A 13,567-nucleotide genomic window follows, 5' to 3' on the forward strand; every position below is an offset into this window, starting at 1 on the left:
CAAATTAATATAAATGAACTTCATGGCACTTTAGTTGGAGTTTGATGTGTAGGTCAGTCTCCAATAAGTAGAGTGTCATTCTAGGGAGCCAAGAAGACCCCTCCCATGTAATAGTTACTTAGAACAAGACGTACTGAGATGGGATTTACTGTGGTGATTGATCATTTAGAAATATACACAAATATCAAATCATTGTACATCCGAAACACATAATGTGGTGGGCCAATTATACCTCAACAAAGCAAAAGAACTCTTCTTGTAAAATCCCAGGTAGATTGGGAAAGGGTGGCCCTTCTATTGCTGAGCTCCTAGATCAGGGTGAAAGGTCTCCTCCCAATCAAAACAGGATGGACCTGGGGCTGCAGGCTCCTCCTTACTGAAGTCATTAGCACAGCACTTGACAGCCTTTAAGTTATTAACTTCTTTGCTGCCCCTACAGACAAACATGTAGGCCATTTGAAATTCCTGACCTTCACCGATTTCTTCATGGGAAATAGGGGACAGATGGATATGACTCTTAAGCTTCAGTCTAAGTGGCTGATCTCTACTTCCAGACTGTTCCACTGACACTGATCAGTGGTCGGCAAACTCATTAGTCAACAGAGCGAAATATCAACAGTACAACGATTGAAATTTCTTTTGAGAGCCGAAAACTGACTTCTGTGCATGGGCCACGAAGTTTCAATCGCACTGTAAGTACGTGCCCCCACGTGTAATTTGTGGAAGAGCCACACTCAAGGGGCCAAGGAGCCGCATGTAGCTCTTAAGCCATGGTTTGCCAACCACTGGTCTAGCTGTACTTTCCACTCCCGGCCCCCTTTCCTTCTTAATTAGCAGTGCTTAAAAGAAAGGCCTTCAACAATAGAAGTCAAATAGCCCACCCAGGAGGAAACTATTAAAATGTGCATTTCTGAGAGGATTCCCCGGGGACTGATTCAATTTACCTTCCTCTTCCAGAAGCTGGCTGTGATTGTGGAACCACAGGGTAAAATTAGGAATATGCTGGCCAAAAATTAGGAATAGTTTGCAAGGTGTATAATTTTGGGCTATGAAATGTAAAGACTCTCCTCCAATCTTCTCACCCTTTTAGATGCTATCATGGAAATTTGTTTAAAGGCCTGCCAAATGAGTTTTGGTTAAGTTCCAGAAAGATCAGGCATTATTTCAACCCAGAAGAAAAACAAAGGGATCTGACTACAGTTTGCAAGATAAAAATTCAAGGATTAAATCTGCCACTTGCTTCAATACTACAATAATTTGACTTGTAGACACCTTTGGTAAGAAAACATAGTAACTGGTCTAAAAAATTACTGGATTAATTCAGGTGCTGGATTCCAAGATGAGGAACTAATAAGTAAGAGGTGTCTCCACTGTAGTTTTATCCACTCCTTAAGGAGCCCTTGCTCGTTCTTTTAAAAAAAATTATTGATTTTTTAAAAGAGTGAGAAAGACAGTGATTTGTTGTTCCACCCATTTATGCACTCATTGGTTGATTTTCCTAATACCCTACCAAGAATCCAATCACAACCTTGGTGTATCCAGAGGACGCTCTAACCAACTGGAGCAATCCGGCCAGGGCTGCTTGTCCTTTTTGAAGGCTCTGCGAGGTTGATAAGAAGCACAGCTGACAATCAGTCGGTTAGTTCTGAAACCAAATCTACCTTAAGTCTATGTAGTGAGGGACAACTTCATCATTCCAAGCCAGAAGCCTTGTGGCTGAAGCCCTCCAGTTGGTGCGATTACAAGGAAAACCGAAAAAAAAGAAAAGAAAAGAAAACACAAAAAAACATATGCCAAAGAACTGGAGTTACTAGGACGGGCTGTGTAAGGCTTCGGTGACTCACCAAGAAGTTATGACTGGGGTCTAGGCACTCAGGGAACACAGAAGAAACTGTAAAGTTGGGGCGCCTGCAGGGTCCCCCGCACTTTTATCTTTGATTGGCGGAACCACACAGACTTTTCTTTATGGCGTCACCAGGTACCTGCCTGTAGAAAGGTCCCCTCTCTGTGACATCACACCTCACTGACCAATGAAAGGCCTCAGTCTGCGGCCGAGGAGGGTTGTGGGCCCTTTTTTGTGAATGAAGCTCCACGGAACAGCCCTCCTGGGGTCCCCGGGCGCCTGGGACTGCCCCACACCCGCCCCTCCGCTGCGGCGCAGTTCCCCGAGACAGTCCCGGCCTCCCGCGCAGTGCCTTCCCCTCTGCCCGGCGCGCGGGCTGCGGGCACCTGGGGGCGGACTGCGGGGCGCCGCAGGGGCTGCAGGCGCGGGAGCTGGGGCTGCGGCACGGGTCCCGCCGAGGTTGCAGAAGGGAGAAGGGCAGGCACGGTGGGCCTGGCCCCTCCTCCTCCTGTGCGGCCGTCTCCTGCCGGGCTCGGCGGGCACCCGTCTTTCCCGCAGCGCCACTCTGCTCCCAGCGCCCCGAGAGTCCACGCGTGCGGCTGGCAGGGGCCTCCGTGGGCGGGCGGGCGCCCGGGACCATGGTGGTGGCCCCCTGATGGGCCGCGGCCGCCTCCATGAAGCGGAAGAGCCAGAGGCTGAGCTGGGCCACCGCGCCCCCCTGCTCTCCCCCCTGCTCCGAGCGCAGCTCATCGTCCTCTCTGGGAGTGAAGAAGAGCCGCAGCTCCGCGTCGCAGGAACAGCGTCACCTGGACCAACAAGACGACCTGTACCTGAACATCTCCGGTGAGCCGGCTGACCAATGCGTGGCGAGGAGCCCGGGACACTCGGCACCCTGCGTGGGGGTCCTAGCCACCGGCAGTGGAGGCACCTCCACCCCCAACAAAGCCCCAGCCCGCCACACTCCCTCCAGGAGCCTGGCGCCCGGGAAGCACCCCCTCCTAGTTGCTGTGTGTGTGTGTGTGTGTGTGTGTGTGTGTGTGTGTGTATGTTGAGCTGTAACTTGATCTGTTTGACTCCCTCCTACCCAGCAAGGTGGGCCTAGGTCACCTTTCTAAATGGATAGGATAAGCTTGGCACCTCGGGCTTTTTCTAAGTTCGGATTGATACCACCTCCTGGGGTTCCCTGCCAGAGCCTGAACCTCCCTGTGGCCCCAGAGGATTCCCGGGACGCGCAGAACATGCCCGCAGGGGAGCTGTTTGTGTGCCGTGTGCCAAACCTCTGCTGCTGGGTAGGAAATAGAGCCCAGCCTGGGGCGGCGTGCCCTGCTGACAAGCCTGCCCTCTCCCCGCCCTGGTCCCTGTGCAAGCCCCCTCCCCGGCGCGGGCACGCGGTCGTTCCCCTCCCGGGCTTCAAGAAACAACATGTCACGTGGATGGTATTTGAACCGGTCGGCGTGCTGAATGCACTGAGTTGTCACTTGTGAGCAATCACATCCAGACACAGCAAGTAGAAAAGCAGCCCGTTGATAGTTGTTTTCTTATTAGTGCTGATTCTACAGTTCTGGAAAGCTAATACATCGATTTTGGTAGCTGTTGGGTTTGCCAGGATTGATACTGAAGTTTGTGAATGCATCACATACGATGGAGAGTGAGGAAACACTAAACAGCACAGCCAGTCACAGTTTTGCGGGAATTTGCAGTCTGTTGAATGTGGTGTGTAATGTGTAAACCCTGGCATGCCTGGGGTTTTTATAAACTGTTGCCGCCCTTAGCCATTGGGGCACAAGGTGAGCTGGAGTGGTCAGAAAATTAGTTTTAAAAGTGTTCAAACACAGAAATATAGAAATTACTAGTATATTCTAGGTTGATGGACAGTTGGAAACTAAGGTTCTTTAAAAAGAAAAAAAAAGAGAGCGGAACGTTTGTCAGTGCTGGTGGGTGGCCCCTGGGAACAGAGGGTAGGTAAGCAGGAAGTGGTTACCTTAATCCCTGCCCCCTGCTGGAACCTGCAGTGTGGGAGGGAAAGCGCGCTGGTCCTCCCAACAGTGTACACTCTGGAGATGGCCGGTGAAGAGGGCTGGGGGATGGGGGGGTGGAGGACCCACACATTCCTTATGCCTTTGTTCTTTAAACCTCTTCAAAGGAACTTTGTTTCCTAGCATTTAATTTTAGGGCAAGTATTGCACTCATATGGTCCAGAACTCTTAGTACTTCTAAAGATGCATAGGATTATGCAGTGAGAAGTTGGTCTCAGCCACTGGTATCCCTCCCCAGAGATAATGCATGTTCTTAGTTCCTTGTGACTGGGAGAAAGAGACTGAGTACTTACACAGAGATATTCTCTACCATACCCAGGCATGGTAGGAGACAAATCTCATTTTTCGTGTTTTTCTTCACACTATTTCTTAGCAGACTGATTGTTATGCTTCACTGCTTTTAATTGCTGCTTAGGTCAAAGTAGGTATGGTTTTAAAACCATGAAAAAGGATATGGGGATTTAAATGTACATTGTTTATTGCTTGTTTAGACAGCTCCCTACTGCTGAACATTTGGTTTGGCTCCAGTCAAAAAGGAAGTTAGTTTTTTGTTTTTAAATACATTTTTATTGATTTCAGAGACGGAGGGAGAGGGAGATAGAAACATCAATGATGAGCCTGCAGGCTCCCCCTCTGGGATCAAGCCCCCAACCTGGGCATATGCCCTGACCGGGAATTGAACTGTGGTGGACGTTCAACCACTGAGCCTCAATGGTCAGGCAAAGGGAAGTTTTTTACAACAAAGTCAGGGGAGTAATTCCTCCTCCTTCATTGAGAAAAAAAAAAATGCAGTCTGGCTTTCCTGAGACAGTGATCAGTGAATTAACATACCTTCAGAAAATATCACAAACAACATATTGAGGAAAAAGTTGGTGCCATGTATAAAATCCAAGTGCTGTTATTTGGCTAACAAGCCCAGATGACTGGAAGGTTCCAGTATCAGTTTAAGATCACTCCAGGGAAGTAAGGGAATCAGCTTTCCCTGTGATTCCTTCAGGTGTTCTTTAGTGACAGTCTTAGCTTCCTGGAAAAAAAAAAAAAAATGATACTAAATCAGTCTGTTTTGGTGTGATATACAAGACAAAATAAAGTGACTTGGAGTGCAGTATGTGGACTACTTTTTATTCAGCTTGTAAAATAAGGCCTCATTCTCAGCAAATGGCATCCTGGTCCCATTCTTGCCAACTTGTCTTTCTCTCGCTGCTTCCTGAACTTAAAAAGCAATGCCTGCACATTTTTAGTCAAACATTATTGAAGGAGGTATATAGATAATAGTTAGTCTCCCTCTCCGGTAATACTTTCTTTTCTTTAGTTTTCTATGCATATGTGAGTTTCTACACATTGTGCCATACCAGCTAGAGCAGTCCTGTTTTTAATGCCTGCATGTTATTGCATTGTGTGGCTGAGGTGTGATTTATTTAACGATAATAAATAAATGATTACCTTGGGGGTTTTCCAGTCCTACTGCAAATGGCTATATAGCATCAGTGTGTTTACCCACATGTCTGACTACCTATAGAGTAAAATAGAGTGAAGAGACTGGTCAAAGTACATACAGGTTTATTCATTCATCAGTGTACTTTTTTGGTGACTATGAATAATGCTGCTATGAACATTCATGTATAAGTTTTGGAGTGGACATATGTTCTCAGTTCCTTTGGGTATATACGTAGGAGGGAAATTGCTGAATGGCATGGTTATTCCATGTTTAATTTTTTTGACCAACTGCCAGACTTTTTTCCAAAGCAGCTGTACCACCATTATTCCCACCAGCTATATACCAATGACTCCACATCTTGCCAACACTTAAAAGATTGTGATGATTTTTTCCTATTGAGTTTGGCTTGTAAAGATTAATGCACATTATCACTTCTGCCCTTAAATACTTTATAACTTTTTTTTTTTTTACTTTAGTCCCTTGTCATTTTAAAATATATATATTTTTTATTGATTTTGTACAGAGAGGAAGGGAGAGAGATAGAGAGCTAGAAACATTGATGAGAGATAGTCATCGATCAGCTGCCTCTTGCACACCCCCTACTGGGGATGTGCCCACAACCAATGTACATACCCTTGACCGGAATCAAACCCGGGTCCCTTCAGTCCCCAAGCCAATGCTCCATCCATTGAGCCAAACCGGTTTCGGCAGTCCCTTGTCATTTTTATTGCAGCCTATTTTATCAGTAAGTTGAAGACTTATTGGTTCCAGGATAGTTCATGTGTGTACATTCAATATAGAATGCTTAATGCCTATTTTGTTCCTGTAGTTTTTTTGTTCTGTGGTCACAGTTGTTCAGTGTCCGGCCAGCCACCTGGTTACACTGGGCTAAAATTTTTACTCTTACTAGGAGCAGACTGATGGGGGGTTATTCTGACACTGACCCCTTCACACTGTTATTGACCATTCACTGAGTTCTTGCCACGTGCAGTGCGATGGTTTTTATCTGAGCTGTTTCTGTTGCAGTCCCAATGCACCATGTGAAAGGAAGGTCATAAGTACAGTAGTATAAGCTGCCTAGTAAAGCTATTATCAGAATTCGTTATTACCAGTCAACGAATTTGGAAGTAGATAATTCAAGATGGGAGAAATACCAAAGGAAAAAATGTTGGGCACAGTCAGGATTTTGATTTTCATATAACCTTCTATAGCTACAAGTTTTAATCTTTTCGATCTCTGTATTCATGTCCCTTAAATGGGTCTCTCCATAAATGGCAATGCTAGTTCTCCTCTCCTCTTTATTAATATAGGAAAAACATTTTAAAGATTATAGCACTGTGGAATCTATTTGATAATTTACAGGATTGATTGTTGGTATAGAACCTCAATTTATTTTACTTTCTTGTTCTTTAAATTCTTAACAAGTAAAGAAAGTTTATAACTACTAGCTAAAAAAGATTCCTGGTGGTTTGTCTTAAATTTTAAAAAAAATGATTTTTTTTTAGTGTCTGCTATGATATTCTTTCTACCTTATAAAGAGTAACGGTAAACCATTTTATTGGAGAAGCTCTAATCGAGGTTAGGATTGTCATTTATAAGAACTGATTAGTGGTGTCTTGGATACTCATCAAATATAATTAAACAATACACACCCCACCCCCATTTTTTAGGAATAAAAAAACACTAGACATCATTAGATGGGGGAAATTATTCATTAATTTTAGAAATATTTATTGCATGCTCACTATGTAAAACAGTCATGCATGTTCAATGGTTGCAGTGATAAAAGTATATTTTCTTGCTAGAAAAGGAATGCTGGGGCATTATTTCAAGAGGAAATAAATTCATTTTTCTTCACAAGTTTCATATAGTAGATTATTGAGTTTCAATAACTGAAGCTCATCAAAGTATGTCCTATTCATTTTTTAAAAATAATATATTTTATTGATTTTTTTACAGAGAGGAAGGGAGAGCGATAGAGAGTCAGAAACATCGATGAGAAAGAAACATCAAACATCTATCAGCTGTCTCCTGCACACACCCCACTGGGGATGTGCCCGCAACCACTGTACATGCCCTTGACCAGAATCTAACCCAGGATCCTTCATTCTGCAGGCCGATGCTCTATCCATTGAGCCAAACAGGTCTTGGCTATCCTATTCATATTTCTTCTTGCTTATGACTTCTATAAAAAAAGAAGAAAATTATACTTTTAAATTTGTGCATAGTGTGAATTCATTTTCTTTATTTATGTACTTCATTCTTCAAAATCTTTACTTTTGATGGTGTCGTGTTATCTGCTTTAAGTATAATTTCTCAGGCATTCCAACAGTATACACAAAAACTTAACAGTTTTAATGTTACTGCTTCAGTAGACATAAAGAGGGTTGGACATACAGATGAGAAAGGGAAGTGGATTAACTGGCTTATACAGGTAGTACTAATGTCAGCAGTTGCCAGTCAGTGCAAACTCTAACTTCTCTGTGCCTTGGAATGGGAGTGAATTTTTCCAGTTCCTACTGGGATGAAACCACATTATGGATTTTTAGGATCGAATGACAGCTCTTGCAAGTTTCTGAGATAGTCTCTGGGGATTTCTGAATTGATAGGACAGATATTTTGTTTTTTGAAAGAATTTCAGGCGATCATCTAGAAATATCACAACTATTCACTCACTTTTCCCTCTGAAGAAGCCAAGACCAGAGATAAATAATTTTGGCCAAATCGATGGGAAATAATTTATGAGTACCTGACTTTCATTCTTTCCGACAGAGTTATACATAAGTGGTTTGTTGAACATCTACTCATTAGTCCTGTGCTGTTTAGGCTAGTAGACAGTGTCATAGTAGATGCTTCAAAAGTAGTATCTGTAAAGTTGAATTTAGAGATGAGTAATTAACAACGGGAGTTTGGAGAAATGAGCAAACTAAGTACACAATTCATTTCCTGCAAAGCTTGTGCTGTTTTCCAAATTGGCTGTCATCACAGCCAAGATTTTCCTGATATTTCATTCATTCAACAAATGTGAATGAATACTCAGCCAGGTTTTTTTTTCCCCCTCAAGTGCTAAAAATAGGTCACGGCTGGAGATAGTCCCAGCTGTCATGGAGCTTGTTTCACGTGTTAAGTGAGGAAAAAACTTGGAGGGCCTGAGGGAGAACTAACGTATAGCCGAGCCATTCCGTATTTGAAATCACTGGGGAGAGAAAACTTTGATGGGTTTTAGGGAGAGCTAATTCTCGTGGATAGGCATGAGGAAACCAGGGTAAGCTCATGTCTGCCCACACGGGGATTGAACAGAGCTGGATTATTAATAACCTTTGGAGCCACGATTTCCCCATCTGTTTAAAAAGTGCTCAGAGTTGTAGGGAGGCTGAAGGGAAGGAGCTGCATGTTGAGTGACTGGCCTGGTGCTTGTTGACAGCTAGGGCTCCACGATCTCCTTAGTATTTCAAGTGTGCCAGGACAGAGCTGCGAGGCAGACTGGGACCAGCACTGCTGGGAGTTTGTAGCTCAGAAGTAGACATTTCCCCATCAGTTCCTTGCACAGAAGGTTTGGTGAGACCGCAGTGAAAATGCAGTGTCCCATGCTCAGCTTCTGGCCCTAGTGGAGGCTGGCTCAGTATTTGTCTGCAGCATAGGAGGAGTGGCACAGAGGAAGAACAAACCCAAGCCATATTTCATGTTTGAAGCTATTGTTACATAATTATATTATACCAAGGAGTTTGTATGTTGCCTGGTATTAAATTGTAGATAAGCTTATTGGGGGTCTTCGCAAAGATGCAAAGGCCTCATGGGAGAGTATCAGGTAGAAGGTTATAGAAAGTAAATAAATTATTTTCTGAGAGAGAATAAATGTTTTTAAAGTGGTTAAGGTAAAGCATGACTGCTCTAGTTCGTCCATTTTAAGAGAGTATTACACAGATCCAAAGATTTATACTGGCGGTGCATGTTACTGGCAGATGGCATTTTCTTGGTAGTGGGATAAAATAAATTTCCTTTCAAAAGGCCTTTCCATACTTAATGTGTAGCATAGAGACCCAATTTATTTGAAATGTGTGGGTATTGTACATAAATAATAAACTAAATTGCTAAATCTATTTTTTATTATATTGGGGGGAAATGATTTTAATAGCCAGTGTTTTGTTTCCCTTCCTAGCTAAGGAATGTTTTTAATCTTAGTAAATGTTTTCAGATCCTTCACATTAAAAATATTTTTATAATTATCTATAAGTTGAAATGAAAACATGACCAGAGTGGTTTATCTGAATATTTCAAAGCTATTCCTCACCTAGGACGGGCACCTTTACGATTGAGGTAAGTAGGTGCAGGGGTTGTGGGCAGAAGTGGAGAGATTGTATTAGAGATTGTGTTGGTTCAGCAGGAGATAACGAATCTCCCAAAATTGTTTCTTTACATGTTTTGGTTTTTAGTTACTGGGGTTAGTCACTTAATTTCTAGAAGTGCTGACTTCTGTATTAGGCAGGAATTACCTTTGTAAGCATTTTTCAAGATAAAATTGATTCTAATATCTTAAATACAAGGATATTGAACTGAAATGTGTACGTCTCATCTGGATTCTGGAGTTTATATGAAAGTTTTACGCCCTTCTCTCTCTCTTTCTTTTCTTTTTTTCTATAGCACTTCATGGATACTGCACCAAAAAAGGTATTCAGATCATTGACTCTACTTTGCAGTTCTTTCTGACAAATTTTAAACATAGATTTAATCTGTTAGTTGTGATTCTTGGTTCTGTCCCTTCCTATTTGCTTGTCTTAAATTTAGTCTGAGATATGGATTCAGTGTTGTATAATTGTAGAGTAGCTTTTGTATGCTTATGACTCGAGTTGAAATTTGTCTTTATATGAAAAGGTTTGTTGGTTTCTGTGTCCAAGTATTGCTGAAAGTTGTTTCTATGATATTTTATTGGGTCATTTATGAATGCTATGATTCAGATGGTGGATATTTTTGTAATAATAAATTTTTTGTATTTTAACCGAATCTCACTTTTGTAGGCTTTTGATGAAAGGCTATTTATAATGAGTTGTTATAACAGCTATTCTTGATTTTCCTCCTCCCCCAGCTTTCTTAGTTATTTCTAGGCATTACTTTGCTTAATGGACAGGCTTATGTCTTATTTACTGTGTTTGGCAGGAGAGAAATGTCATGAAATGCCAACCTGAACTTTGGGAACAGCAAAGATCTTTTATATTCTATTTTCCTAAATAATTTAAAAAAGTATTCTGATTCTCTTTGATATTCAAGTTCCTCAAATAAGGCCAGAACAAATCTGAATGGCCCCATAAACTGGTATACATGTGTTCCCCCCTCCCACCCCATCTTATTTTAAAAAGGATTTCTCACTTTATTTTCTTGGTCTTTTATTCATCTCCTTTGATTTTTAGTATAAATTACATTCTAAAAGAACAGTTGTCTTAGAATGCTTTATTCACCAGTCAGTTCAGAGATTGAGTCTCATTGTCTTTGAGTCTGAAAAACTGAGAAGTTAGGCTGGGTAAATTCACTCTAATTGTGTAATATCACATACTGAATTCATTTTTCCGGTAATTCACTTTTATACCATTAAAATTTGGTTGGCAGTGTACTTTTCACAAACGAAAAACATCTTGTTCCTGATGTCAATGGGGTTTGTTGTTTCTTCAAGTTCTAATTTGAAAGTAAGATTACTTTCTTGGCACTGCTGCTTAATTGATGACATTGATCTTTGAACCAATCCAGCCTATTTAAAAGAGGGAATATGCTAATTGACCATCACACCCTCACAAATGACACCACTCACAGCCAATAAAAAGGGAATATGCTAATGGACACCTACACCCTCACAAGATAGTGGTGCCCATAGCCACAAGATGGCGCCCAGTCCCCTCAGCCCTGCTTCATCCAGCTGGAGTCCCCCAGTCCCCTCAACCCTGCAGGGGAGGGCAGTTGGGGACAATCATGCCAGCAGGGGAGCAGTTAGGCAACAATCAGGCTGGCAGGCAGAGTGGTTAGGGGCAATCAAGCAGGCAGGCAGGTGAGTGGTTAGGAGCCAGCAGTCCTGGATTGTGAGAGGAATCCTAGATTGGAGAGAGTGCAGGCTGGGCTGAGGGACACCCTGTGCCCCTGTGCACTAATTTCATGCACCAAGCCTCTGGTAATGCTATAATATCATTACAGATTCTGAATTCTATAAGGCCCTCTATTTTGGGACCATCACAGCTGAATCATTCTCTGCATTTTGCTCATTTATACCCATTTACATTTCTATGAATTGTGTATGGGATTAGTATATTTATTCAACAAATATTTATTGAGCAATTACTTTGAGCAAGGGATTGGGCCAAGTATTATTGAGGAAGGAAGAAGGGGATGCAAGGAGTTATTAATGACCTGCTCCTTATCCTTGAAAGATTGAGAAAGAATAGATCTAAGTCATCATCTCAGTGAAGATACGCAATAAAGGAATCAGCCATTATGAAGTTTTATATTCTTCTTCATTGAAATGGTGTCGGTTTGAGAGAACTTTGTGATAAAAATGTCACTTGATAATTACTACACAAAGTCAATTATTTTTCCCAATATGTAGAATGACTGATTTGTCTCATGGTGTCTTTCTTGTGTATGCATGAGAGAGAGAGAGAGAGAGAGAGAGAGAGAGAGAGAGAGAGAGAGAGAGAGAGTTATTCTTTAACAGAAACTAGGGTAAAAAGCTTCATTTTGGTATATAATTAATTATATGCGTGCGCGCGCGCGCACGCACACACACACACACACACACACACACACACACACAGTTAATATATTGAAATCCCTGACTCGATTAAAACAGAGTCAAAGTGAAAGGTCTACATTTCAATTAATTTTATGTCTCCAATTTGAATCTCAAAGTATTCCAGTGTATATAATTAAAAATGAGATACCTTACTTATTCTTTTTTTTATATATATATTTTATTGATTTTTTACAGAGAGAAAGGGAGAGAGATAGAGAGCTAGAAACGTCGATGAGAGAGAAACACTGACCAGCTGCCTCCTGCACACCCCCTACCAGGGATGGGCCCACAACCAATGTACATGCCCCTGACCTGAATCGAACCTGGGACCCTTCAGTCCACAGACCGACGCTCTACCACTGAGCCAAACTGGTTTCGGCACCTTACTTATTCTTAAGAATGCATTATTTATTGGTAAGAAGTATTATAGAACACCCTATAAGCTAAGTATTGCTTCTTAAATTAAAGGCACTAAAGAAGATTGCTAACTATTTTAAGGGGCAGATTTGGTGTGTGTGACTTGGACTGAAAAGCATTCTGATTTTCACTTTTCTTATAGGTGCTGAGGGAGCATTGCTTTGACATGAATGTATAACAGAATGAATATTGTGGGCTTACATTTTTGGGAGCTATTCTCAGTGTGATCTGGGAATTTGTATTGTAATTGGAGAGCTTGTTAGATGCCCCTGATACCTGAAATGGAAGCACTGTAATATGCATCTAGCCAGCAAACAACTGCAGTTGGATTTTAACTTCACTATTTAATACTATACCCTAATTTTAAACAGTTGTGACTGAAAGGGCTAGACGCACAACTTCACTCAAGATGTGTTTGAGTGCATTTTATAGTCTGTCCTTACAGTGGCTGCTGCCAGCCAAGCAGGATAGATTTCAGACTTGCCCTGATCTCTGGGCAGTGACACAGCACTCAGACCCGGTGACTGTATCTACATCTGCATCCATGTCTGTGTCGCACAGAGGGGCTTATCTGTGAATGTCACGGACACTCCACAGTGGATGCTCTGAATGATAAGATCTTTGGAAAGGAGGCTTGATCTCCCATTATAAAAGCTTCTTAGATTTTCCTCCAGAACCAGCAGGAACTGTAGCACACAAGTCTGCTTCTCCTTCCTGCTGAGAGCACCATTGCCCTTAGCTGTGCTGTGTGTGTGTGTGTGTGTGTGTGTGTGTGTGTGTGTTGGGGGAGGAGGGAGATTGGTGATTGAGATTGGGGATAGACTTTACCCCAGCATGGGGAAAATATCCTTATATCCTTTTCATATCTCTGAGATGTCTCACAGTGGTCTTACATTTTGCCAGTAACAAGCATCTAGACATGGTAACCTGAATTAAGCAACAACTTTGCTCCAAAAGTAGAAAGTATTTCATAAAATCTGTCTTATTTAGGAGAGCAAGCAAAGAGGAATAAAATTTAAAGAATCCATTTTAGACATGGAGGGCAGTGGGGGTTGGGGGGA

At 42.2% G+C, this 13,567-nt stretch overlaps 1 protein-coding gene across 8 annotated transcripts in view; it reads left to right on the top strand.

The window, feature by feature from the left end:
* Positions 1–13,567, top strand: part of CDC14B (cell division cycle 14B) — a 112,110-nt gene that overhangs the window by 20,410 nt on the left and 78,133 nt on the right. Inside the window, exons 1-2 of one of the 8 annotated variants that reach the window (XM_084898976.1) lie at positions 1,991–2,686; positions 9,959–9,985. The exons of 3 other annotated variants lie outside the window; for them this stretch is intronic. In XM_084898976.1, the coding sequence (XP_084755102.1) occupies positions 2,518–2,686; positions 9,959–9,985 (196 nt within the window). In that variant the 5' untranslated portion in view covers positions 1,991–2,517. Of the gene's footprint in view, positions 1–1,990; positions 2,687–9,958; positions 9,986–13,567 lie in introns of those variants that run through there. 4 more of the 8 variants (XM_084898968.1, XM_084898977.1, XM_084898971.1 and 1 more) reach the window with 4 other exon arrangements.

The sequence above is a fragment of the Pipistrellus hanaki genome (genome assembly GCF_964339955.1).
Source record: "Pipistrellus hanaki genome assembly, chromosome: 11".
Taxonomy (NCBI): Eukaryota; Metazoa; Chordata; class Mammalia; order Chiroptera; family Vespertilionidae; genus Pipistrellus; species Pipistrellus hanaki.